At 44.7% G+C, this 25,990-nt stretch overlaps 1 protein-coding gene across 24 annotated transcripts; it reads left to right on the top strand.

The window, feature by feature from the left end:
• Nucleotides 1-279: 279 nt before the first annotated feature.
• On the top strand, nucleotides 280-25,654 carry LOC107267351 (mucin-6). Of its 24 annotated transcripts, XM_025084652.1 has the most exons (18): nucleotides 280-893; nucleotides 11,430-11,535; nucleotides 12,699-12,758; nucleotides 14,524-14,660; nucleotides 14,756-15,032; nucleotides 15,117-15,237; nucleotides 15,454-15,583; nucleotides 16,110-16,207; nucleotides 16,522-16,669; nucleotides 16,731-16,806; nucleotides 16,919-17,148; nucleotides 17,214-17,277; nucleotides 18,539-18,694; nucleotides 19,554-19,606; nucleotides 19,667-19,955; nucleotides 20,902-21,177; nucleotides 21,259-21,524; nucleotides 21,610-25,654. In XM_025084652.1, exons 1-18 carry the CDS (start codon nucleotides 765-767, stop codon nucleotides 22,030-22,032), a joined length of 3,039 nt encoding a protein of 1,012 aa, XP_024940420.1. In that variant the 5' UTR covers nucleotides 280-764; the 3' UTR covers nucleotides 22,033-25,654. The 24 variants fall into 24 exon arrangements, with proteins under 24 accessions (XP_024940420.1, XP_015594415.1, XP_024940423.1 ...); XM_015738929.2 differs by having other exon boundaries at nucleotides 11,433-11,535; nucleotides 19,554-19,955; XM_025084655.1 differs by having other exon boundaries at nucleotides 15,454-15,466; nucleotides 19,554-19,955.
• Nucleotides 25,655-25,990: the final 336 nt, after the last annotated feature.

Here is a 25,990-nt window from a genome sequence, read left to right as displayed (position 1 = left end):
TTCAGAAATCCGAACCGCTGCTGCCATCTTGTGTCTCGCCCGATACGAATTTTACTCGTGATCGGTACAGAATCACTAGATAACTTGAAATTCTAACCAATCGATATCGATTCGAGGTTTTGCTCACGAAATGAAATGTGGATCATAAGACAGGCGCTATGAAATTATTTAATCTAAAATTGTCTTATTTTAATATTTGAATTATCTATAACAGTTTTATTTGCTTGATTTATTCATTTTTAAAGCAACCGACTATCATTGTTGTGACAATTTCAAAAATGTCGGTATGCCGTTCACTTCATTCTTTAAAAAATTCTAATGAATATTCTATAAACGGATTAATAGTCAACAATAATCGTCCTTAATAGTGTCTGAACGATTATTACTGGATTGGCTGAAGGCAGAAGAAGTATTTCTTTTTTTTTATATGTGCGTATAACATTCGTTCTGTCGCAACAAAATACGTGTATCCTGTTATAACCAACGTATAACCAACGTAGATGCAATATCGTGGGTTCGGGTCGGCAGTGTATAGTGGACAGTCCTGGTTCCGGCGCAGTAGACCCCGGTAAATGATTGGCTGTTGATGGAGGCGCGAGTGATAGTGACGCCCTGTCGACTAAAGCGCCGCGACGCATCGGACCGGGTAAAAGTGTGGCTTAACGTTACCTCACAGCATCCAGCAGCAGCATCCCTCTCATCATCAGGGCGCAAGGTGCATCTCCTTAAGCAGGATCATCATCCTCACGAGGACGTAGACAAGGATGCCCGCAAACAAAATCAACCTGGTGACGTCGCACAAGGAGAAACCTGGAAACGGTTTCCCGGCTGCTTCATCCAAGAAGAAGAAACGTTCCTGCGTTAAACATAAAAAACATTGCAGGCAATACCTGGTAAGTGAACGACTGTCAAAAAGTTCTCTGAGACTAGGCTTCTTTCTAAATCTGAATTTATTAAGTCGCGTGGATGAAAATAAATCTCTGAGGATGATTAATCGGATCGTAAACACTCCTGAACTTTCTGTTTTTAACTCGATCTTTTAGCACGATTCTTCCTTGAACTTATTGCGCTAGTAAGTCTGTTAACCTCTTTCGGCGCCAATCGATTCGTGTTGCGAGTGTCTATGGACGCGACAAGTAATCCGATTATTCTGTCATTGCTGAGTTTTCGTCTGTTCGATTAAACATAGCAGATGTACATATTAGTAGTTTACACATGTCGACATATTATCTCAAAGCTGTACTTATAAGATACAAACTGTGTTGTGTTATTATGCACCTTCAATATAAAGAGAATATTTGAGAAAAACACGGTTTGGATGTTTATTTTTGCAACATTTCCTGCACTTGTTGAAACCCGTTGTCCTTTTACACACACAGTAGATATATACTATAATTATATGCATACTTATGGCACGTGAAAATTCATTTATACATATACATATGCTCCGATCATTCAATATTCTTCCTGATCAACCGGTTTGAAATGTACCCGAGTGCACGAAGTGCATTTTTAATCGGTGTTAATATTTTCGCATAACGTGCGTACTCTTGCTACTGACTTAATCTCCTCAACGATGGTAGGTATATTGAGATCGATTTAATCGGCGGTATATATATATATATATATATATATACTATGTATCATTTCCTTCCTATAGATACGAGAGAATGATTAGATCGTCCGTTATTGCACACAGCACGATAATTGGAGTATATTGAGATCGATTTAATCGGCGGTAAATCGGTGTTAATATTTTCGCATAACGTGCGTACTCTTGCTACTGACTTAATCTCCTCAACGATGGTAGGTATATTGAGATCGATTTAATCGGCGGTATATATATATATATATATATATACTATGTATCATTTCCTTCCTATAGATACGAGAGAATGATTAGATCGTCCGTTATTGCACACAGCACGATAATTGGAATGGCATAGTCCATAGAGTAACCAAGTGAGTAGTAATCCTCTTGGTAAGGTACTCTTACAATTATTACTGCCATGTTCTATACCATATAAGATTCCATATGCTACATAATATCCTAGGAACATATTAATATACATAATATATAGTATATTTCTGTATCTGAAAGTTCTAAGGCTCCTGAGGAGTACACAGAACGTTTCAATTCGAATGTATGTACTATTGATAATTGTCGAATAAGACTTGTACCTTCGAGTTGAACCGCCCTGTATAATGAGGCTCCGTAACAAGATCTTGCTCGACCTCGGTCCATATACTTGAAAATGGTTTTGCTTTTTTTTTCTCCTTTAACGAGGAGCAGCGTGCAATTCTCGTCTGCCGCAAGTCTTCTTACTGTTATCTTTATTATTTCTCGCTCATCCGTGCTATTGATTTCTAAGAATGCCAAGAAAAAAAAAGAGGTTGCTGCTGATTCGGCGGAAACAAAAGACGACACCAATTCCACTTCTCGCGCCCTCTCAAAACTCTTTCCATTATGGTTTGTAGAAGCTGCAAAAATCTCAGGGACGAATTGGCACGGTTTGCACGAACAAGAAATTCTTCTTGGTTCTTGGTCGAAGCTCTTGCATAACGAGCGCCCCCTATTGTTTTACTTTACGAAGTAAGATATAAAACTACCGTAGTCGAGCACGCTTACCACATGCAGCATGGGTGCACGGTAGCTGCTAGCTGGTATTACCATATGAATTAAAGTACCTGCTATTCAGTCTACCGTTCCGTCGAGTAATTCCGTACTCGAGTAACATCCTCGCGTTCTCGGCTAATCTCTGAACGAAAACGAGAGAAATAGAAACCGTAAAGAAAAGGATCTCCAGTGAGGAACTTTTATCAAAGGATACTTCACTAATTTCATGGCAGTCGATATCGCAGAGCTACGTGCCGAAAACTCGTTCGCATCAAGTCCTTCCTGAGGATATTGTGCGAGTGTTTGGTACCGACGATCGGTATTTCGAAAACTCCTTTGAGAGCATTATGGGCATCATGCTGCATTGCTTACCCGGTAGGTTCTAAAACGAAGCAAGATAAACAGGATCAGCCGACCGAGCCTCGTGAAGTAGCAGACTCTATTCTCTCTTTCTCTCCTTCTTTCCTACTGGCTCTCTTCCAATTTTATTTCCTCGGCACGACGCTTCGATCCGCGAAATTCTCACACACGTCCCCTTTCGCTACAAGATGTCGCAACTCCTCGCAGCCTGCGCCTCTGACAATGCGAATCCTTCGACCGGGACACAAGCGAAATACCTTAGTGGCTCTCTTTGACGAAGTTCTTTCTACTAAGTACAGCAGGACGATGGGAGTGGTTCGTGTTAAACGCTTGACCCATCACGAGTCCCAGGCTGGCCGTCAATTTATACGGCTTGATCGAGTACTTTTCTGTAAAGGTTTTCATGGTGTTTCAAACTTAAGAGTATTTCTGGTAGATCGTAGATAATGCATTGCGCACGATGGGAGCAGCTGTTGTGCATCAAAAGGAGAATCGCCGGCGGTTGAATGACGGAAACGGAAGTTCAGCGTATCCAGTCGCCATGGTACGTGCTACAGAAATATGCCTCGATGGGTTGTACATACATTGTTCTAGAACTACGAACAACTGTCACTTTATATCTTATTTGCGAGACAGTTACGGGGCAAAGAGTCATGTTCTCATGACCGCGATATTATCTGCGAAATATACGCGGAATTATATGCGACTTTACAAGCTCGGGAAAAAATGTAGGAAATCATGGAAGCGCCTCAAGCAGGAAGTCGCTCCTAATATCCTGGTTCCATTTAAATGTGCGAATATCGTATCCCGCGATGAAGAATCACGGAGGCGGTTTGCTGCTTGTAATTACAATAATTTCCAGCAATTAGCGTCAAATCAGCTGTACGTTATACCTGGGCACTCGCTCGAATAGTCGACTGGACATTTCAATTGACCCAGTTGCGCGGAGCCGACTATCCGCAAGGAATGCCTTTTTTCTTCGCTGTCTTTTTTTTTTTTTTTTTTTCAAAGAACCGTATAACAAACGTTGTAATGAATGCAAATGAAAAAAAGACGAATTGTGATTAGAGCCGAGGGTTCGTTAGGTTTTGGGATTACATGATAACGCGCAGTCCACCGCTTCCTGAATTTCATCAGGGTTAGAGGCTTAATTCGATTTGGCTTTTCGATTTTCCCGCAACGTGTATATCCCGTTGGACGGAGAAGCCGCATTGAATAACCTGCCGCTCCTGGTGTGCCTCCGAGGGTTCAACCACCCTCTTATTCCTTCTCGTACATACCTTCTACCACCTCTGACCACCCCTCCACCCCTCCACCCCTCAACGCACCAAGCCTCACCTCTGCTTTCGCAACCCGCATAGCCTGCCTCTACTTTCGCGCTATATCATAAATATCGAGGATTTTGTAGCGGGTTCAGGTTCCATTATATTATATACATATAAGCGCCAGCCGCCAGGGCGAAGCCACATGCGGCTCGAATGGCTTGGTCTCTCTAGCACGTCATGGAAGAACATTCCCCTGGATTTAGGTGAAGATCATTTGACTGCCTGGGAAATGATTACATTAACTGCCCGATAAAAGACTTCCGGGTTGCCATATTGGACCCTTTCAAACAAAACGGGGAATGTTCTTGGGGAAAAAGTCTTGTGTTAAAATGATAGGTCGTCTCTTACATCATATACGAAGATTAATTGTTCAGGGTAGGTAAGATGGATTCTGAGTAGGGACAATTGGCCTGAAGGTATAAAACCGAAGTAAGAGACAGGTATGGGGATGGTTCCGGTCTGCGGCGGAAGGTTATCCGCGTCGCGACGCTGGCTCTAAAGACTCGACGTCTCGGCGCCAAGCATGTGTGAAGGAAAAACGTAGTTGGTGGTACCGGCGTTGATTCCGATGGTGGTGGCAACGACGACGCCGATGACGACCACGACGCTAGTGAGGAGCTGCGTTGCGGAGTATCGACCGGCGTCGCAGCGCCTGCGCCCTTCGAGCGACGCCCCTCTACCCGTTCTCTGCCGTCGCGACGTCCGATCGGCACAAGACAGTGCCTCCCACGATACGTTCTCGTTGCGGTCGCATCTTTAGCACGTCCACGTTCACGTCCACGTTCACGTCCAGGTCTTCGTCTTCGTCTACGTTCGCGTTAACGTCAACGTTCACGCACCGGATTCGCCCGAATGAGGATATAAAATAAGAACAAGAGATTCCGAGTTCTCGGCCAATTAAACGGTGTGAAACGTGCTTCCGGTGCTTCCGGTGCTTCCGGTGCTTCCGGTGCTTCCGGTGCTCGCAGTCTAGAGTGGTAGTTGGTCCTTGCTTCTACACTCTCTTTGCTCTCTCTCTTTCTCTCTTTCTTTCTTTCTTTCTCGCCCTTCTTCGCTCCTTCTTTCTGATTCACTGCCAAATTTTCAAGAAACGTCCCTGACAGTCTAACCGATCAAAAGATCAAAAGCCGCAAACTCTGTCCGCCTTGCGCCTTACGGAATTCGCGAGAAGATGGAGCAGTAGCCCCCAAGTGGGCCTCCTCGTCGCTGCCGCCACCGTTACTCTCAGCGTCTACGTCGCCGTCTTCTTCGTCCAGACTTTTTCATCCACGCTCCGTTCCTTTACCAGCATCTCCATTCTCCCCTCTTCGCTGAGTCTCCTCGTATCCGGCAATTTCCTTTTCCGGTTTTCCGTCCTGCCGTACGTCAATCGACTTTACATTATTCGGCACAGTGCAAGATAGCAAAGGAAGGCGTTTAGGAGTCGAGCGCTAATCGGCCGACGAACTAGAAGAAAGGAGCGAAGGAGGAAAAGAGACAAAGGAAGTGCAAGAGCTCGAATAGAGAAGAAAAAGAGACAGAAGTAGGGGAAGGTCTAGAAGAGAGAAGGAAAAAGCGCGCGCGCGCGCTCTAGCGCGTTCATCGAGAACCCGAGAGGAAAGGAGCAAGAGGGTGAAAGAGACACGTTCAGATTGTCACCGCCTTGACGACGACGTCGACGACGAAGAATCCTTCGAGACGGCCTGACCTGACTTTGCGTCAGCGTCCGTCCGTCATTGAGGTCGCTCCCTCGGCTGTCTCACTGTTCCACTGCCCCACAACCGCGGCCTCATGATTGGTTCATTCTGGAACCTGTGTCGTGCGTGCCCTTCAATGCCGATGGACAAGGTGAGATCCTGTGACCGGTGTGACCGGTGTGACCGGTGTGACCGGTGTGACCGGTGTTCCACCTTCGAATCCTGCTCCTGCCGCGAGGCAGGATCCTTGCTTGTGCTTAGAATTCCCCGATCTTGCGTGACTGAGATACGACGGAGCTACGGCTTTTCCAGGTAGGAAAGGCTACATTTTTTCTACTAGAAGTTACGAAGGGCGCGTCGGTGCGTACGAGGGGTTCTCTGCGTTCCCACGTATCCGCCCCTGTCGCCCTTCCCTCGTGCCTCGCATGGGTGCGGTGTACACCGGAATGTCCCGGGGCCGCCGAGTCGCCCACGGGAACCTAACCTAACCCCATGGAAACGTCTATTCGTTGTAGAAAAGTGATCATAACTTTGCAGTCCCCTACGTTTTTCTTTATTGTCAAACTTTGGACGTTTGTCGTTCTATAACGACGTTGTACTTTAATCTATGCTTCTTTTTTTTCCCACCGTACTTTCAGACGCCCGACGCCGTGCGTGTATCGTTGCGTCACTGACTGCGACAAATGAAACTGCTTTCCCTTCGATCCACCTTCTCCAGTGCAGAAGCGCCGTCAATCTCGCCCACCTTGTCAAGTCTGTAAAGTTAGCAGGAACCGAGCATGGATCACGCTATTGAGATCCTTCGCGATCTTCCACGCCGAATTACGTCATCCATCCAAAATACACGCATTTCGCTCTTCATGCTAGACGCACAGACGCCTGGCGTCAACGTGGATGCGATGAGTCAGAAAAGTGATAAATACCTTTCTTTTTTCTTGACAGCCATTTCTCCTTGCCTTCGCACTGCTAGCAGCTCCTTTTCAATTGGACAATCGACATTACCTCATTACCTGTTGTACAGTAGATACGAACAATGCCGGCCGGCCGGGAACTCTGAATTACGAAGTGCCGGCCGGCACTTCGTGGCCACGTTTCCTTATCCTCAAAGATATCTCGAGTTCTAGCTGACCTCTGTAATTTCAGATCGCAGTAAGGATTTAGCGTAGATGCACCAAGTAGAAATGCAGAATCTTCAGTAGACTTGAAAAAAAGAAGCAAAAGAATGACTTCTGCTTTTGCAGTGGCGCCGCCAATCAATGGAAAATTATGCCAACGAAATTGGCGTGTTCGCCGCGTTGCCAGGTTGGTGCCGCATAGTGCGCGGCCCTGGTTCCCCTCAATGTATTTCTTCTTGCTCGCCCCCCTCCCCCCCGGCGTGCTTCCTCCCGCAGCAGCAGCACCTTCCCTCCCGTAAAGGCAGGCACAAACTGCGCGGCTGGGACAAGGACAGCCGTACTCGGGAATTTGGGCGCCCTTGTCGCACTCGCTGGCAGTAGGCAAACCTATAGGAGAATTATGGGAGGTTGGAAGGCTAGAAGGATAGAGCGATAGGAAGCAAGAGGGCCAGTCCTGTCGGAGGGAAGGATGGAAGGGGAAACGAAGAGAGGCAATGCGCCACTCTATAGCAATCTATTTCCCCGGTACGTTGACTCCGACTGCTCGCAAGTCCCGTTCACAGTTCGCCATCACATTCAACTATACACGAGGATTCATCTACGTAGCGAGGTAGCTACGTGGTTTAGCGTAGCAGTGACAATATAGACAAGAGGGCACGAGTGTACAAGAGTCCAGGGTTAGAAGTCAATGAGTGCCGGTTATAACGTCATCGTGCGAAATAAAAGAGAGCCCAAAGGAGACTCATTATGTAATGCACTGTAGTGTCGGCTCAACTCGACTTCTTAAACTTTAGCACATTCGTGAGCTGCATGCAAAGTCCCGCTGTGCTACTCTATATCTATGTATATAAAACCTTTTCTTTCTCCATCTTCGCTTTGGCAGAGAAATGAAAACTGCCGGAAAATGTCTGACGCCCCTTCCACCAGTCCTGAAAAATGAGAAATGAAAAAGGAAGAAAAAGAAGAGTTCCGCACGCTACTCCGGATAAGCATAATCAAAACGAGGAGGAAGAGAATGGCCGCGAATTTGGTCGCGTCTCGGTTGGCTGACTGGTTCATTGGCTTTCTTGCCTTTAACTCCCGTCACTCGTCACGGCCGTCACGGCCGTCACCGTTACCAGCACGTCTCGTTCTCTCCGTCCGACTGTCCGTCCGCGCCGTTTCAGTCGTTAGCGCGACGCAGCGCAGCTCGGTTCCTCGCGTTCTTTATTCTCCAGCTAGCAATCCTTTGGGATTCCCTGAGCGCTCCCCGTCCTAGGATCCACTGCAATCGGCCTCGATACGTGCATACAGAGAATTCGGTGAAGTGTCCTAGACTAAGGCAGGTTTCGATCGGGTCGACGAACGAGCAGGAGGAGCGCTGCGGTTCGCTGCAGTGGCTATGCGACGCGAGCGCTGCCAACAGGTTTAATAGTTTGCTTTATCCTTTTATTTTGGCCTCACCCAGCCTCATCGCCTTACTTCACCTTACTTCACCTTGGTTCACCTTGGTTCACCTTGGTTCACCTTGCCTGACCTCACTCGCTTAACCCCTCGGAATCTCCTCTACCTCTCCCAGACCTTTATCGATCATTCTAGTGGTTCCAATGCTCCTCGCACATAGTGATTATCAGAAATTGTAATCGGAGTATTCGTTCGCACGTTGCTATCGGTCTCCGAGGACGACCTACTGCCATCCTCTTTAGGAAATCCCTAGGAGCCCCTCTGAGCGATGCGAGTGCAACACGCAAGGAGGAAGAGCAGCTGCCTGTCGCAAGACCAGTTTTCTTGAGTAGGTCGCACGCGAATGGATAACCGAGTCCTGGATCATTCAATTGATTCGTCTGCGTGTCCCGTCGGTTCATTCTTTTTTGACCTTCTTGTCTCTTGCAATTCTCCTCCGGCGAGTTCAGTGAAATTAAAGCTGCCACTTCGAACGATCGACTCTCTTCTTCTTCTTCTTCCTCCATTCTTTCCTTTAGCTTCTCTTTAATGCACAGATCGCTTAAAGAAATGTTGCCAGGAATCGCTTAACACTCTACGCCACAGGCTGCGCCATTAGGGTTCCTGAAGTCAAACTCCTAGGGAATTCCGTGCACGCAATATCCCGAAATACAGCTTCACTCCGAACTACCTCCTTCCTACCGTCTCTCTCGCTCTCACTCGTCTTTCCTCCTCTTCTCTGTTCCACACTTGCACACTTGCCTCTGTTCCAATTTGAAAACACATCGACGCTTTTGAAAAATGCTACCAGCCGGCACACGAGTACCAATCGCGGTAGCACAAGAGCAATGGCAACGTTTATTCAGCACACTAGGAAACGGCTGCGTTTCCACCACACTCGGGTGGACCAATTGACAATTCGGAAAGGAACAGATGACGATACAGCCGCTGCTCAAGTCTTTTGTCACGCGCGTCTAATTGCTAGACGTAACTTCGTTTCGCAGTTGATTAATCGCGACAAGGCTCCGTCTAATTTTCTGAATGATTAACCAGCGTGGATTGGAACATCTTCAGGGAAAGATTTGAGGCTCGACGACGGAAGAACTCACAGTAGATTTCCCTTGATTAATACTATTATTATAGTTGGAGAATATTGTACGTAAGCCTTTGAAGGTATGTACGAAGGGTATACGAAGCTATATCGTAGTACAAGGTAAAAAGTCTTCGATAATCAGAGCCATTAGTTTGAACAGCTGGAATCATTAGGGCATTTGGGTGCGGCGCACCCGGCAAACCTCGGGTACTCGGGAACCACGAGGTTGCCTTTAATAAATTAAGACGATAAATCGATATTCGCTCGAGCGACGCACAAGAGGGCTCCTTTCCAGCCGCACGTGAACCTGTGTGTATGCGATATAAAGGCGTCTCACGTTTACGCGAAGAACCAGGTAACCGGGCAATCAACCAGCAATCAGACGTACCAAAGCAGCGCGACTGAGCCTCATTCTGATTCCTTACGTAGATGTGCACACACCATGGACGCAGCTTCTGCTTTTTCCGTAGCTCGATATTATTTTTCTCCCACTACGCACGACAACCGGGTGAATTTCCATGCATTTGTAATCTATAGCGAATCGTCAGAGGGAACTTGTGCAAGGGAGATGAAAAAGGATCGCTGGACTCTTTTCTCCCATCCTATGTAATTCTTATAGCTCAACTTTATCTCCCTTTAAAGATAATATTACGGCAACACTCTCGTTGCTCGTTTTCTCGCATGTTCAGACTAGGAACAAGTCGGTCTCCGGTAGACTTCGACTGTCCAGGTGATATTTCTAGGTTTTCACTCTGACCGATATCGAGCCTCCTGCTCACTGCTGCTCACCGGCCCGTCCTCCTGGCCTATGCCTTGGCGTCGTTGTTCCGCTCGTGTATTTTGAATCCAAAAGCTCCGACCGAGGACTCGGTTGCAAAATAAAAAGAAAAAATTGTCTCAAGCCATTATAGGCAGGTAGAGAAATTGCCCAGAGAAGATTTCATTGTGTTTCGCAAGAGAAAAGGTACTAGTTTGGTTAGTTCCGTTTTATTAATTATAATATTGGCAAGACTAACATTCGTATTGTTAGTCGCATTATTAGCATTTCATTCGACCGAGAGTAATCAGTCAAAGTCTAATAATCGCCCCTCGTCTCAGAGTAAAACTTTGCTCGATGCTTTAATGTGGATCCGAACATACTTTATGTTAATTTTTAATTGAGAAATTGGAGAACAATCTACGATCGATTGAAAATAATGAACCTCCGAGAAGAGAAAAGAGTCATAAGAGCTTGGAGCTTTTGCAAATGGATTATGGAAGCCCCAAGCATCGACCTGGCTGTCTATCTATCGAAACCTTGTAGTGTATTTTAATTGGTACGACAAGCTCTAGGAGCTTGAGTTTAAAAAAAATTATTCTCAGCCCCCCTTCTTACCCCTTTCGATACGAAAACTCGACATCTACGCATAATCATCGAAAAGTCATTTTCATTACCTTTTCTTTTCATTTGATCATCCGACATATGTATCACTAGCTTTCTCATACTTCCATTGCAGTCCACGCAGATCATTTTACTAAGAGTTTTCGTGATGGCTCCCCGTCACGAACGCAAAAAGCTGCCTGCTGAAGTCTCAGAGAGTGCTTTCAGTTAGGCTGACACGAAACAATGCGTGATTCACGTTTGTAATGCAATGCGGTGTCCTTTTATCTCGGCCCAATGAGGAGGATGCAGGAGAAAGGAAGGAAGGAGGGATCGTCGTGGAGAAGTCCTCAATGATGATCTCTCTCTCTCTCTCTCTCTCTCTCTATACATATATATATATATATGTATATGATAGAACGAGAACGACAGACTAAAGGAAAGTGTCTGGCCTGTTTCAGCAGCTCCATTCAGAGTACAGGAGCACCTACACATGGCACGAGTACACAGGGCCGCACCAGGAACACACGGTGGTACGTCGGGCGCCACAACCGCCAACGACGTCCAGTAAGTTTGACAACAATGTTCCTCATTAATTGATATCTTGGTCATTATATTATATATATTATATATTTTTTATATATATAGATGAATTAGAATTTCTTTATTCCCGTAAGATGAGCGTCAATGACAATTATGAATCGGTAACGCCTATAATAAACCTATAATATACTGGATGTGTACCGAATCAACAGCTTTGACGTGACGTGTATAGCGAATTCCAATGGGACGACGATTAACACGTTGATCTTGGTCCCCTGGTACCGATTTATCGTTGCAGCCTGCGAGTTCCTATGTTACGTTTTATAGCTCGTTTATACATAAGATTATACTGAAATTGCAATTAGTCGTTTTCGTGCTACTTCTTCATCATCACCGTTTATCGCACTCCACGTTATCACTTATACTCGTGATTAATTAATTTCACTGTCGGTGTTGTATTTTGTGTAATCGTCTACGCTTACGTAGATGCATTATAAATGCCTTGACTCGGTAATAAATTTTCTATGAACCAGGTGCCGTTCGACTCTCGAATGCTGCGAGGATGTAAAGTTTCTCCGTTGGCACGTTGTGCAATTATTCTATCTAACTAGAGAGAACGGTCGTGAGACAAGAATGAGGCTAGGGGATGATGAATTAATAAGTGCAGGTGTACCAAGCGGGAACGATTTCGATCGAATTTATCATTAAGTAAATTGAACACTACGTTCTTTAGTAAATTTTCAAATTCTTACGCAGAGCCAGTCGGCTGAATCGTACTGTTTCTTTGACAGCTGTCAAATCCATCTGTTGCGTTTCAGTTGAATAGCCCTGTACACTTTTCGTCCAGCTGCCCTTAAGAATCCACTCTGTGTACATATGCGATTGGTGTTTGGTATGATCAGAGGAAAAAAGAAAGAGAACAAAATCAGAAGCTGTGTCGATCAGTCATCATCATTAGGATTGCGCAATCTTCGAATCGCTTTAGTAATCGGCGGGCGCCAACGGAAGTTCAAATTGGCCGGTCGGAATGCCGGAAAGTCGAGAAGGAAAACAGCAGCCTAGAAAATTTCGGTGGGCGCTCGTTGTCGGGACGTCGCGAGGCTGCGGTTCCTTCCAGGAACGATTCCGACGGCTTAGCTTAGAGTAGTACCCTAGAGAAACGTGCCAGCTGCGAATTTTGATTGCAGCGAAACAAGCGAATGCGAAGCTACAGTCGGCCAAGTCAACCGAGGATGAGAACAGCGAAGGTAAGAACGTGCGGTCGGCCCTAAGATGGTTTGTAATGCGTTTACCTGTCGCAGGAGATTTTGCGATTCCGATTTTCCGAATGCCTGCTCTTTACTTATACTTTACATATATATATACATACATTCCGTTATACGTATCGGATTCACCATTCCCAGTAATACGCCACCCCCACCCACCCTCAGTCTAGATCACCTTGATCACCTTGATCACCCTGAAGATACCCACCCTCCACCAAGTAAGCCCCAAGGAGTAGACAGCGGTCGTGTTTCCTTCGGGAGATGCGATCCTCGTTCGACATTCGTGCAAAATATGTACACGCGCACACACACGAAATTGGGCGAGCGGGTTCTTCAGATTCTCCTAGAGAATCGAGGATCGAGGATCGAGGATCGCATCTCGGACGAGGCGCATGATGCATGAGCTAGAATGGAAACCTTTTGACTTCCTGTTGTTTCCCAGTTGAGTTGCGAGACACCGCATTTCCATTGACGTTCTTTACAAGATGCGCCGACGGGTACACAAAGGTCAAGATATTCATTCAAGTTAGGATACAGCAGTGCTCAATAGCACAACAAGGAAAGTTTTCTAAGATGGAAAATCGTAACCTAACCTCTTCGTCATACGAATCATCAATTTGTATATTTTTCGTTCTCGTGTGTCCGTCGGTGCATAACTTCTGCCTGGATAGTGGATACCGTGCGACATGGTTTCAAGTGTAACGATGCGTAACCCTTGATAATACTCCCAAGGGTGACGCATTCTACATAAGCGCGGAGGGTTGATTCGCTTCGTTTTTTATATCGGATATAGAAATATTTTTTCAGCCCTAACAAAAGACAATACAAGTAGGTTTACCCTTCGCGTCGATGAAGACCGATTCGCTCGTTTATCGTAAGATTGACACTTCCCCGTATCTATATACTTAATAAGTGTTATTCTAATCGTTAGTCTCGCGATTCGTGAGAATTTACGGGAAATGACCACCCGTGCGTCCATCGCGATATTCACGCCAAACCAGCACCAATTTGTACCGAGCGACCAATCGTTATTTTTCGCAGTCATTGAATTTGCTTGGCTGCGAACGAGGACTGGGCCGCCGACTCGTGGAAGCTTCCTCCGACCCTTGACCTACGAAATCCCATAACTTTGAGGATTTAATCCTTGAACCCGTAATGTCTCTGGAATTTCACAGCTTGTTGTCATTTTCGTATTTCATTGTGTTTAAAAAGAAAAATGGTTGTCTGACTCGATCCTGCGGCCCGGCCCGTGCTCCTCTTTCTTGCTAATCACTCAGCAGGATCTTCCTTTTTCTCGAATCGTCATGATCTTCGTATATGCAGTTTTACCTTTCTTTCTGCTTTGTATGGCTTGACGTATCACGATTTACCATAAATTTTAGTTTGTCACTGATACCACCTTAAGAGCGCTCGGCTGTGATCATTAATTTTTATTAGTTGGTAGTAATTCAAGGCTCGCTGGATGTATTTTACCATTAGATACACTCACTATACAATTCCACCAGGGAATTGGATACAGCAGAAAACACGATTCTGGATCGGTCCGTATTTTAAAGCACGTGCAATATATATCTGTAGTACAGAGCGTTCTTCTCTTCGTATCTAATAATAAAAACAATGAAAGACTTAGCAGAGGAACGTGTCGATCCAGGTCGTGGCGCTTTGCTGAAATGCTGATTGGATCGTCGTACAGATCCTTTTGAGCTGCTCGACCTTCAGCCAGTGTAACGGGCACTTTGTATTACAGGACCAACCCTTGAGCCGCCATTGCCAAGACGAAAGAAATGCCCGGAACTTGCCTACAAGACCCACGAGTTCATAAACGCTCCCGACGGAGGCGGTATAGATGGGATCGACTCTAATGTTGTTGCTGACAAAGTCCGCGTAAGCTCCATGCATATTTTATCTACGAGGACCACTGAAAGACAGAAGAATACTTTCTGGAGGAGACGTCTATTGGTTGATTGTACTGTCGACAGGAAGTAACGGCAACGTCTGCACTTCCGCCGAGTCAACTAAGCAAAGCGATTTCCCGGATCAGCACCGAGTATCGACTTCAATTCGCTTGGCCCAGACGTCCTCAACTCACTAATGGAGAAGCCGTGGCTCCGGTTGCTCCTGCAGGAGGTGCTGCCAGCACGGCGGGACTTCCTAGAAAATCGTTGAGCATGGGCGCCCTGAAGCAGGGCATAGGACCAACGGCGCCGGCGCCGGTTCATAAGAAACGATCCGGCGACGTCGATCACAAACGAGACGGTAATTCTGGGTTACTTTTCCTCTGTGAAAATAGATCACCAGAGAAACTGTCGAATGGTTGGTTATTCGCACTTTTTCCCACAGGTGTTCAAGCGTCGGAGCTGGAGCCGTTGGTTGGAGGACGCGGCGCCGACGCTATCGATGGCGTCGTACTGGAAGCCGATGAACGCGAGGAGGATTTGTTGGAGCTTAAAGTAGCCTTCAGGTCAGGCATCCATGATATTGATTATACGTCAGTTTTCTTCTCATATTGTTATGAAAAGAAAAAGAAAAAAAAAAAGAAAAAGAAAAGACCTTAATTCTCGTGAGATTGATAAATCTTGAAGAGTGGACAGCGGGGAATATAATAAGGAATCTACGATAGTCCCGGCTCTTATCTAAATTAATTGTTAAGCTATCAATGGTGGTTCCTTATTTACAGGGGTAAAAGATCAGTAAGTAAGACCGTAAGGATAGCCGACAAGGATGATTCTCGAGCCACGAAGCCACAGAAGAAAGCATTTCCTACGGCCGAAGTAGCCGAGCTAAGACGACTCGCCGATGAGTACAAGGTAACTCATTGTCCTTAGGAGAGTCGATGGTCGTCTACGTCCTTGGTACTCGTTCTTCGCCAAGTTCTGCTGCAGTCGTCCGATATTCTCTATCAATTGTTTCGCTTTCACTTCTTTTTCTTCATTCTTATTTTTCAACCTTGCGTTGATCTCGTCGCGTGCTCGTTCCACGTCTCTACGTATTGTTCTTATGTCCCTCCATACTTCTCTGGTTGTCTTTAAAACGAGCAGCGCGATTTCCTCGTTCCGTTTAACCGATTGTTCCCAAGAGAAAAAGAATCCTCAGGACTTGATGGACGGTACTCGTGTCAATGGCGGACAGAACGATTCCTAATTGTTTCTCGTAACAGAGCCGGATGTTTTAGACGTCATCCGGGATTTTATCGAATTTCTATCCAAGTCTGCATGTTTTGTGTCTCGTGGCTTGTCCGTTGGTGTTCTTATTGAAGATTATCTTTATGTGACTGAAACTTTGATCGAATAACAAACAGATGGTATGGTTTTCTTTTTTTTCATTACACATTAGCATCGCGACTGGGGCTGCGGGCTGGCGGCTGAAGACGAAGCGTCCCTCTGGAAGCGTGTCTCCTGTAACCACGCGCTCGACGCTCTGTCCCTTGCCAGGCCAGTAAATCAACGCACATTCCCATCGGAAGGACAAGAATATTTGCCTTCTCGTATTTAAGGAAATTTTAATTTATTTTGGGAAAGAACAGTCCTTACGAAGGACCATACTCTGACTGTTGACTATTCAACCGGAGTTGTTCTTCAATGATCTCTTTGATAATTAATTCTCTTGGAATTATACGTTCCCGTGAAATCGGCTGAGCTATCTTTACATGGGCTCTGTCGTAGTTATCCTTTATTTGTCCCCCGTCGAGTCTGCTTTATTTTAACGTGGTGAAAATCATCCTGAAGCTTGTATATTTTAATAGCAGGTCTGTCACCAAGGAGGAAAAGGAGAAGGAGAACACGAGAAAGGTCGGACCGGCACCGGCACCAACGACCACGATTCCACCAGCAGGTCGACCCTCCTCTGTTCACACCAGACCGATACACGGAATCCTCCAGGACGACACCAAGGCGGTGAGTAAACTATATAAAGGATGATTCAATTAAAGATAAATATTGGTACAATCTTCGACAGGATAATGATAGAGCGATTGCTCGCGCAAGAAAGGATTTCTTGATTCGCCATCATCTAGATCGTACCACCGGAGTCGGTAAATATATTACTTAACAGTCATTTTTCTCTTTTTCTCTTTTTCTCTTTTTCTCTTTTTCTCTTTTCCTCCAAGGTGCCATTATAGAATCTTATCCCTGTGCTTGCACTAGGCGACGGAGCGCTGCTTCCCTCTCCGACAAGAGAGAAGTTGGAGCCAGTGATTCCGCGTCGACGAGAGGATTCTAAAGAAGCTCGCGAAGAGATCCAGCCGAGGACTAAATCTAGTCCAAAGAATAGTCCTCGTACAGGACGCTCGCAGAGCTTGGGACCGAGTCTTGCTGAGCGCAGATCACCGAAGCGGCAGCCGCCACGGGCACCGTCAGTCACTAAGGACGCTAAGGTATACTTCAACTTGTTTATGGAAATTCTTAAATCTTCGATATTCTGTTACGCCTATTATCGTAGGATAAGGATAAAGACAAGGAGTCGAGAGATAGGAGCATCGAGCCTGAGAGGCATCCACGACCAAGTGAGTAGCCATATTAAGATCCCGTTACTACTCTCTGCTTATTATTGAGTCTTCGAGAAAGTCGATTAATTAAATATCGATTAAAGTTTTATCGATAAATGTGTCCCTGCTCTACAAATATATATATATATATATATATATATATATGAACTAGGATTCTCTTGCATTTTCGTGCATACACTGAATTGACTAGAGTATATCATTGGAATTTGGACTGTTGTCTCTGCTCGTTCGGCTCTTGAATTCTTTGGTAAAAATAACGTATTATAACATAACATACGTAAAACACATATACACGTAATACGTACAAAATCCGACCGAGCCGGATGTCCCGTCTTCACGATATCCATTGTCTATCATGGGAGATGATATTACCAATTGTCATAGAGAATACTGATAACCATCTGTTAACAGGTAAAGAGACGTACAACTCTTATCGGATAGATAGTGGCTGTAGTGAAGCACCCCTTGATACACGAGAACACTTAATGTTTAGGGAGATGCATGATGGACCTTTATATATTTGTTACTATCTCTATACCTCTGCCTAATATCCCTCGTCTCTATAGTTTCTAGTCAGCCTTTAACATCGAACTATTTTACTTAACGTCTAAGCAGCTTCCCAGGACGATCCTATATTAACTTATCATACGAGTACACGGATGCTCCGGCATGATTCTGATGAACACGAACAATATATTTCCATCCCCGTGTGGTCAAATAGCTAGCTATACATACAAATATATCTTTATATATACATACATGCTATAGTCATGGCTCAAGGATTATTCATTTTTGTGGATGACCATAAAGAGGCTCCATGAGAATGATGATGAACTTCTAAATTGTTGAGCAATATACAGCGACGTCATAGCTCCATACACTTCCGGTACATATGAGAATACGATGGTCAGGGCTTATCAAAACTTTCTCATACGACTGCGAAACACCTCATTGCCAGTATCACCACCGCCATCACAGCACAGCCAGTAATATTAACGACAGAGCACTATTGACATTGACAATACATTACTCAGAGTTGAAAGGTCAAGACATTCCTGGCTGGATAGGAGGATAAAGAATCTTCACACGTCCTTCACTCGGCGCCCCATATATGGTACATATGTATAATATAATACACACAACGTCGATCGAATCTATTGTATCTAGCGTTAGTCGTGTCGGCGGGCTACTGCCTTCCTTATATTTGAATGTTCCATTCAATTGAGTAGAAAGGTTAGGAATGGAGGGGCTGTTTCAGCCGTGGGTGGTCGCGTCCGATGGAGCATAAGAGAACCTTCCTCCACTTGCTCCGCTTTATCGACGAGCGAGCCGCCTATACCACCGTTACCGCCGCCACCTTCGGGCCCGGGGCCGACTCCGCTCCACAAGAGGCCCCCTCAAACCTACCGGAAATGTACGTTCAGTTTGTCCGTCATTCGCATCTCTCATTCCTCATGCCACATTCCATCTTCAGTCGTTCATTCATCGACTCAGTCGACGCCTCTTTATTAGCGAGCTTCCTTCGCGACATCGTTCCGCCACGTGGATCAGAATCCCTACAGCGAGTAACGTTTCCTGCGGCTTTCGTAGTAGAATAAATGATTTCCATTTACGTCGGCCCGTGATATTGATATATTGGACGGACGTGTAAACGTTACTCGCTGTTGTCTCATTTATCCTCGAAAGTTCTAAGGCTCGAATCATCATCCTCTAGGATCTACTCTTGGCACCAGAAAGAGCCCAAAGAACTAGCATTCATTTGAGCCTCTGTATACGCCATGAGACAGCTCCATTTTGTATCGTTCTTCCTGTAGGATATCATGGCTCTGATCCTATGGCCAGGATTGATCGTCGGTGCAACAAGTACGATTGTCATTAACGGAGGTGCATTAGATAATTATAATCTCATATTCATTGTCAGAATCTATTTAGTTTTAAACTTTTCATTCATACTCGTGCACTGTCGTCTTGTATGTACTTGTTTGATAAATATTACTAATCGCGATCGATCCATCGCCATTCGAATTTCCTTACGCAGACGTGATGAAAACGAAGCAAGACGACAGAGTGAACGGAAGTCAGGATATGTAGAAGAGCTATATGTGTGTACCGTATCCCTCTATTGTAAACAGTGGAGAAAAAGAGAAATGAAAAAAGATGGAATCTCTCTATTATAATAGTTAGGAATATCCTTTACGGTAATGTAGCGAATCAGGCAAAATGTACTTGTACGATTGGACGATCGCTTACTGTATTTGTACGATATGTTCTAGCCTCCCTCGCAACCACTGCTCCTCCCCATCGCCCTCTTCATCATGCCAAATCCGTAAGCGCAGTAAAACACCCGGTAAAACATTCAGTTCATTCGAACGTCACTCACCACCAGCACCCACAACAACCACTTCTACCGCTACCATCTACCTCAGCTACCTCCATCACCTCAGCTACCTCAGCTACCTCAGCTACCTCAGCTACCTCAGCTACCACTGCTGCCGCTGCAGCCAAACTGGAGCGCGTAAAGCATGCTCCGTGCCAAGGTCAGACTCAGGGCCCGAGTCAAGCTCAGGTCAAAACAGTTGGCCCGCCAGCTGCTGCAGCAGCGGCTGCCACTCCACAACCATCCAAATCGTCCTCTGATCCGCGATACGCGAATCGAGCTACCGCCGGCCAAGCTAGTAAGTAGCATGCAGCTCCGAGCTTTCGTCGACACCCCCTGACACCAACACTGTGACTCGTGGGGTACGCGACGATTCCTCCTGTTCTCACTTCACGACACCGCTTCTTATATGCTACTCTTCGTTGTCTATCAGTTACTCGTTTTTTATTGTTCTTCACGTTTCTTCTTCTCCCTGCGTTCTCTTTTATGCTTGAGCTTTCTTCTTCCGGTCCCTTCTCCAGCTCCTGCCGATTAATCCTATTGTCTTTCAGTTCCTCGATCATTCGTCATGAATCGTGAGCGAATAACGTATTTATCTTTAGTAAACTGGAGGCCCTATATAGGAATTGGATAAAACTATTATTCGTTATCTGCTCACCGTTAAGCTGTGCTTCTTCCCAAACTATCCACTCTCCAAGAGGTTTCCTTGAATCCGACGTGCCTCTGACTATCGTTGCTCTATCATCGCATATATCCGTCGTACTACTACAACTCCGTGTTTTTTGGTGTATAGAGTAAGTTCTGTCGAGTGACCAGTGTATAATAATATATCTGTATGTACATATATGGTTGTGAGTAATTGAGCATTAATAGCTGTCTTTTACCTATCCTCATGCAACCCTATCGCATATAACGTTTCGTACTGAGTACTGATTGTCAGTGTTAGAACAGTATGTAAATAGTACACTCTGTTATATCCGTCCGTAAATGTATAATGTACCATACATAAAGAAATCTCATTGCTCTGGCGCACCTTCTCCTAATGTAAGACGCAAGCGCCTCACCTGCACTTCATCTTCCTACTTGACATAAGCTGTTCACATTTTGAGTGCGAAGCTGACCAATTCTCAGGACTGGACATAAGAATGCAGTGGAGTGTCCAGGAGGATGATCAGGTGCAGGTTCCTGTCTTCAAAGAAAAGGTATTAAACTTCCGGATAAGCCTTAGATTTCCATAATTCCAGTGACGGCCGAGCCACAGCTCAACGGAGATGCAACCGGAGGGGAATCGAGCGTAGCGTCGACACCACCCTCGCAGGCAACCGCAGCAATGCCAAGCGGATCATCGGTTATAGCAGCCAGTCCCTGGCTGGACGACGAGCCCGTGGTGAAGAGTCCTCCGGAACCAACCCGCGTCAAGTCCCCCGAACAGATGATCATGCGCTCTCCAGAACCCGTCAATTGGACAGTACCTCTAGACACGGGAAAGACATTCACCGTTACGCAAAACGTCCGGGAAGGTCGGTAATCGTGATCACGAGTGAACGCCTCTTTGTACTATCTTGAAATGTTATTTTGACTCATTCTGAGATTTGTTACAGGAGAACCACTGACTCGGCCCCATAGCGAGGCGAAAACGTGGGCGCCGTCCTCGGTACCGTCAGCTCCGCAGTCTGCACCACCCGAATTGGCTGCGCAGCACAAATCTCAACATTCGCATTACTCAGGGTACAAGTCACCGGAGAGCGAGAGCGTCTCCCTCGGGAGCTTCAGCGGTCTCAACGGGCACAAAGATCTCGACTCTGAGAGAGACAGTCCTCTGCCTATGAATCTTCAGGGCACACCTACCCCAACACAAAGCGATAAGGTATGTATTTACGGATCTTGATCTAGATCATTTGGATCACGCCCAACGATTGCTACATAAGGTTGATAACCGTGAATGTTTCCAGGCTCCCATAGACGTTATTGGCGAGCAAACGAAGAACGAAAGATCAGAGCCAGCAATAAAACCGGTAGCGGGAACAAATCTTAGATGCCTGGAGGATCCGGTCTTTGAATTCGACCGGAAGAAGGAAGGCGATCTGTCGGTCGCTGGCCTTCCGCAACAGGGTTATCGTGTGCTGGAAGCTGAGTCTCCTGAGGCAACTCCCGGTGCTCCAGGGGTGGTAGGCGGAGGCGTGAGTAGCGCGCCTACTGCAACCAGTGGCGTAGGTAGCGGTGCCCCTGTCATCGCCGGTAGCGGTGGTTATCATGTTCTCGAAGCACCAGCAGTCAGTCCTGGTTCCACTCAGCGTTCCGTCACCAGTGACGTTCTCGAAAAGGCTCGTACTCGCTTCGACAAGTTCTGGGGTAAAGGCGGCGCCGAAAATTAGATAGGTTAGAATAGGCATTAAACTCGTCGAGACTACAATTAATTCGCGTGTTACGAGAAGTTACTTGTTCTGGTAAAGTGTGAGAATCACACGGCTCGGTTACGGCTCTTCTTCGACCAGCGCTGCTCCTGATGCGTTAGCTTTTATTTTCTTTTCCAATAAATTTCATCTTCTTTGTCGACGCGATACAGTTGTCTCGATCCAGCATCACAATGAAGTCGAAGCAGCCATGGTTTTAAATATAATGGTAATGTGGTGGGTAAAAGTAGAAACGCCAATGACGGCAGTTCTATGAATTCGATACAGAATATCACACTTTGTCAGTTCAAGTCGACGCTATCGAAACTTATTCTGCAGGTAATTCAGTATAATAGTATACTAGTTACCGTTGCATTAAAAAAAAATTTCAAAATTAAAGATGATCACAAGACACACGAAGAGTATTATCGACGACGGCAACGACGCGAACGATGATGATGATAACGACGATGATCGTAATGATAATGATGTATTGAGAAAAATAATAGAGAGGAGATACAGATTCCTCTCGTAAAGCCATTGTACGTTAACATTCCGTCTGATTTTGCTTAAACACATTTATTTATATATTTCTTTTGAATTAAGGCAATAACAAAAACTGCAGTGTACCTCGATACTACGAGACGATCGATGCGTTAAACGTGGGTTTCCATCCATCCATCAACTTGGCCGACGCCGTTAACGAATAATGGCGTCTCCCTCGTACCCAGGGGAACCCCCTTCTTATTTTCCAATGAAAATACGAAGACAAAAAAGAGCTTTTCTCTCAGTCACGCGCATACAACACACCAGTACACCACACTCCATCCAACTCCACGTCCAACGTCCAAAATTAAAAATCAACCGTAGAACGAAAAAAAAAAAAAAAAATTAACGACTGACGGCACTCGGTAAACGTAGGATGATCACAACTATCAAATGTGATGACTGTCTGCAACCTCATGGAAATTCGTCCTCGTCGATGGCGTCCTTATACATCGCACCTATTTATTCTATCCTACCTAATCTAATCCTGTCGACTTCCTATCCCAGTCCTCATATATTAACACATAAGTATCTGCGTAATTTCCTGTGTCTATTATATTTAAAGTCGCCAGTCTTCGCAAAGTGTTTTTCCATGAGGTGAAGGATCGAGGGTTGTCTGCACCCCGAGTTTTTCTTCTTTTTGACAAATGTTTACACCTTGACCTCTCTCTCTTGGGGGATAAATAAAATTAATAAAATAATGGGCTGGACATTTCTCATGGTATAATTGTCAGGCTCACCGGACGCTCCAGTATCTTTAACGAGAGAAAAGCGGGGACGAACGGATTTTGCCAAATTTGATCGCATAAGCTCTGCCTCGATTAAGCTCGGTCTCAGGTTGGCTCGATTCACAGACGCTTATGCATTCGGGAGCACCTCGCAAAGCTTACACTGCCCGTCCGGATTTAGAGAAATTTACTTATCCTGTGATTTTCTGCTACATAAATATTAATAACCCCACGAAGAAATGTATAGTTCAGCAGTTATACGCGAAATAGGACGCCCTATTAAAAGAAAATGAAAAAGCGATCCGGATATCATTCTTATGTCCCGAAATATTTATTTGACGAATGAAAATCTGCTTGAAGTTGACTGAACCAATTGAATCTTTCAAATCAAAATAAGGAGACGTTCATGTGACTCGGCGAGCAAACAATTTTGGGACAGGTTTACGGGATGAATTTTCAGCCGAACGAGGATTGAAAAAAAAAATGCTGGACGTGCTGGACATGTTTTATGGTGAAGATTGCACGAGTATTTTTGTTAATCTCCAAATTATTATTTGGTAACCTTATCGTGACAATTCGCTGGCCGATTATTGTATCGATGCGGATCCTCGGACGATCCTAGACACTTTATCAAAACTGACTAAATTATCAAAGGATGGAATTCGCGCCATTACTAAAGTCGGGTGAAGTAAGGGGATGGGAAAGAAAGGAAGGAAGGCAGAGAGAGAGAGAGAGAGAGAGGACTATATTTTGAGTAGAGCTCACCCGGGTAATGCAGAAGAATCAGGGCATGTTGGATTCGAGCGAGACGATGACGAGCGTGAGTCAGTGAGAGTGAGAGTGAGAGTGAGAGAGAGAGAGAGAGAGAGAGAGAGAGAGAGAGAGAGAGAGAGAGAATTTTACTACTGAGTATCTATAACCAATGACTCGTGACTCGTTCGAATTCGGCACACGAAATGGAGGCTACCCGGGATTTCGTTTGCATTCCCGCCTTAGTCTCTACGCCTACTACAAATAGATAGACTATACTATATTATAATACGACGATTATATACAAAAAATATATATTATATATAATATATTACCAATAAATTGAGGATAAGTCGTTGGTATAGGAAAGAGTGACCTGACGAATGAGAGATGAAGATATATACTGTTTTGGCAAAATACGAGAATCGCGAGAAATTGGAGCGTGATTACAAGTAACAACGAAATAGCGATGCGACGTGATATGGTTTTACCCTAATTTAACGAATGCGTGAATATAAAAGAAAAGATAAGAAAAAAGTTCCTTCTTTGTAAATATTTTAATGCGTAACTGCGTTATCGCTGAAGACATTCAGACTGTTACACAAAGAGAACGAAAGATTGCAAGAATCTTGAGTCCATCTACGAAAACGCACTAATTATCTTTTTACATTGAGTTTAAACCGATCAGTTCCAAGTCAATTGACAGGTATAACAGATCTCTAGAATTACTTAGTCGTTATTTTTTTAATTTTCAATTTGATGATCGATCACCGTTCGATCTCATGTCATTCCCGTCGTTTGAAATATTTCAACGACATCCGACGAAGAGAGAATACGGGGTGCAAGAAACGATCAAGAGACATCGAGTAATATTTATATGAATAGTGAGGAATAGATGATTCGGTAACAGCCAATGAGAATGAGAGAATACAGTGGGACGTTTCTCATATTTTGCTAAACAGTCTCCAGAAAGGGACGACCTATATGACTGAGAGTATTATTAATTTATTACAACTCAATGTAACCGGTAAGGGTAGAAGAGAGGGCAGTGCTGGAACAGGTTTTTGTTGCGCACTCCTTACGTTAGGAAATGAAGAAAAAAAAAGAAAATACCCATATAACAAATAAACGTACCTATTACAATTACACAGAGAACTCACACGGGCACTCTATAAGAGAAATACAAAATTACACTAATCCCACGTACATCGTGCTGCGATGATAATATTTAACATAGAACAAAACGTAAAATCATTATCGACGAATACGAGCTCTGAATAAATATTATGTTATCGGATAATTAATTATAATCACCGGTATCATTGTTATTGTGTAGATAAGGAGCATCTCTATGCCGAGAAGACACGAGATGTAATTATCGAGGAGCATAAATAGCATTTGCCTTTTCGTTGCCTTTTTACGTCGTTAAATGCGTGGATGCATTCGTAAGAGGCATCTTGTGTATTTTATGCGTGTTATGCATTTTATGCAGTATGTATGTACACTGTCGCATACATTTGCGTTGCGCAATTTATTTATTTGCTGTGTGTGATGTAATAGTTGATGAGTGATAATCATTATTATTTCGTATAATTCTTTTTCCCTCTTTCTTTCTTCTTTTTCCTATTTCTTTTTTTAACGTGCGAGACAAAACCTGACCCACCATTTGTGTAGCAGCTATGCGGAATTTATACGAGATCCCTTTTATTTGTACCACCCGGATAATTAACATTCTAGAGGACGATCATTCAATACAATATTAAAGGTTATTATGGCTACATATATTATATAAATATATATTATATATTAATAGAAATTGAAATACTCGTAATAAAGACACGCCGACGCTTCCTGTGAGATGGAGTTTTAATCGTGGACATTTTCCTACTGCATTTCTATTTAAATTATGAGTAGAT

Source organism: Cephus cinctus, unplaced genomic scaffold (genome assembly GCF_000341935.2).
Source record: "Cephus cinctus unplaced genomic scaffold, Ccin1 Ccin1_scaffold0401, whole genome shotgun sequence".
Taxonomy (NCBI): domain Eukaryota; kingdom Metazoa; phylum Arthropoda; class Insecta; order Hymenoptera; family Cephidae; genus Cephus; species Cephus cinctus.
Note: the sequence above shows the minus strand (reverse complement) of the source record. Positions and strands in the feature narration are given on the sequence as shown.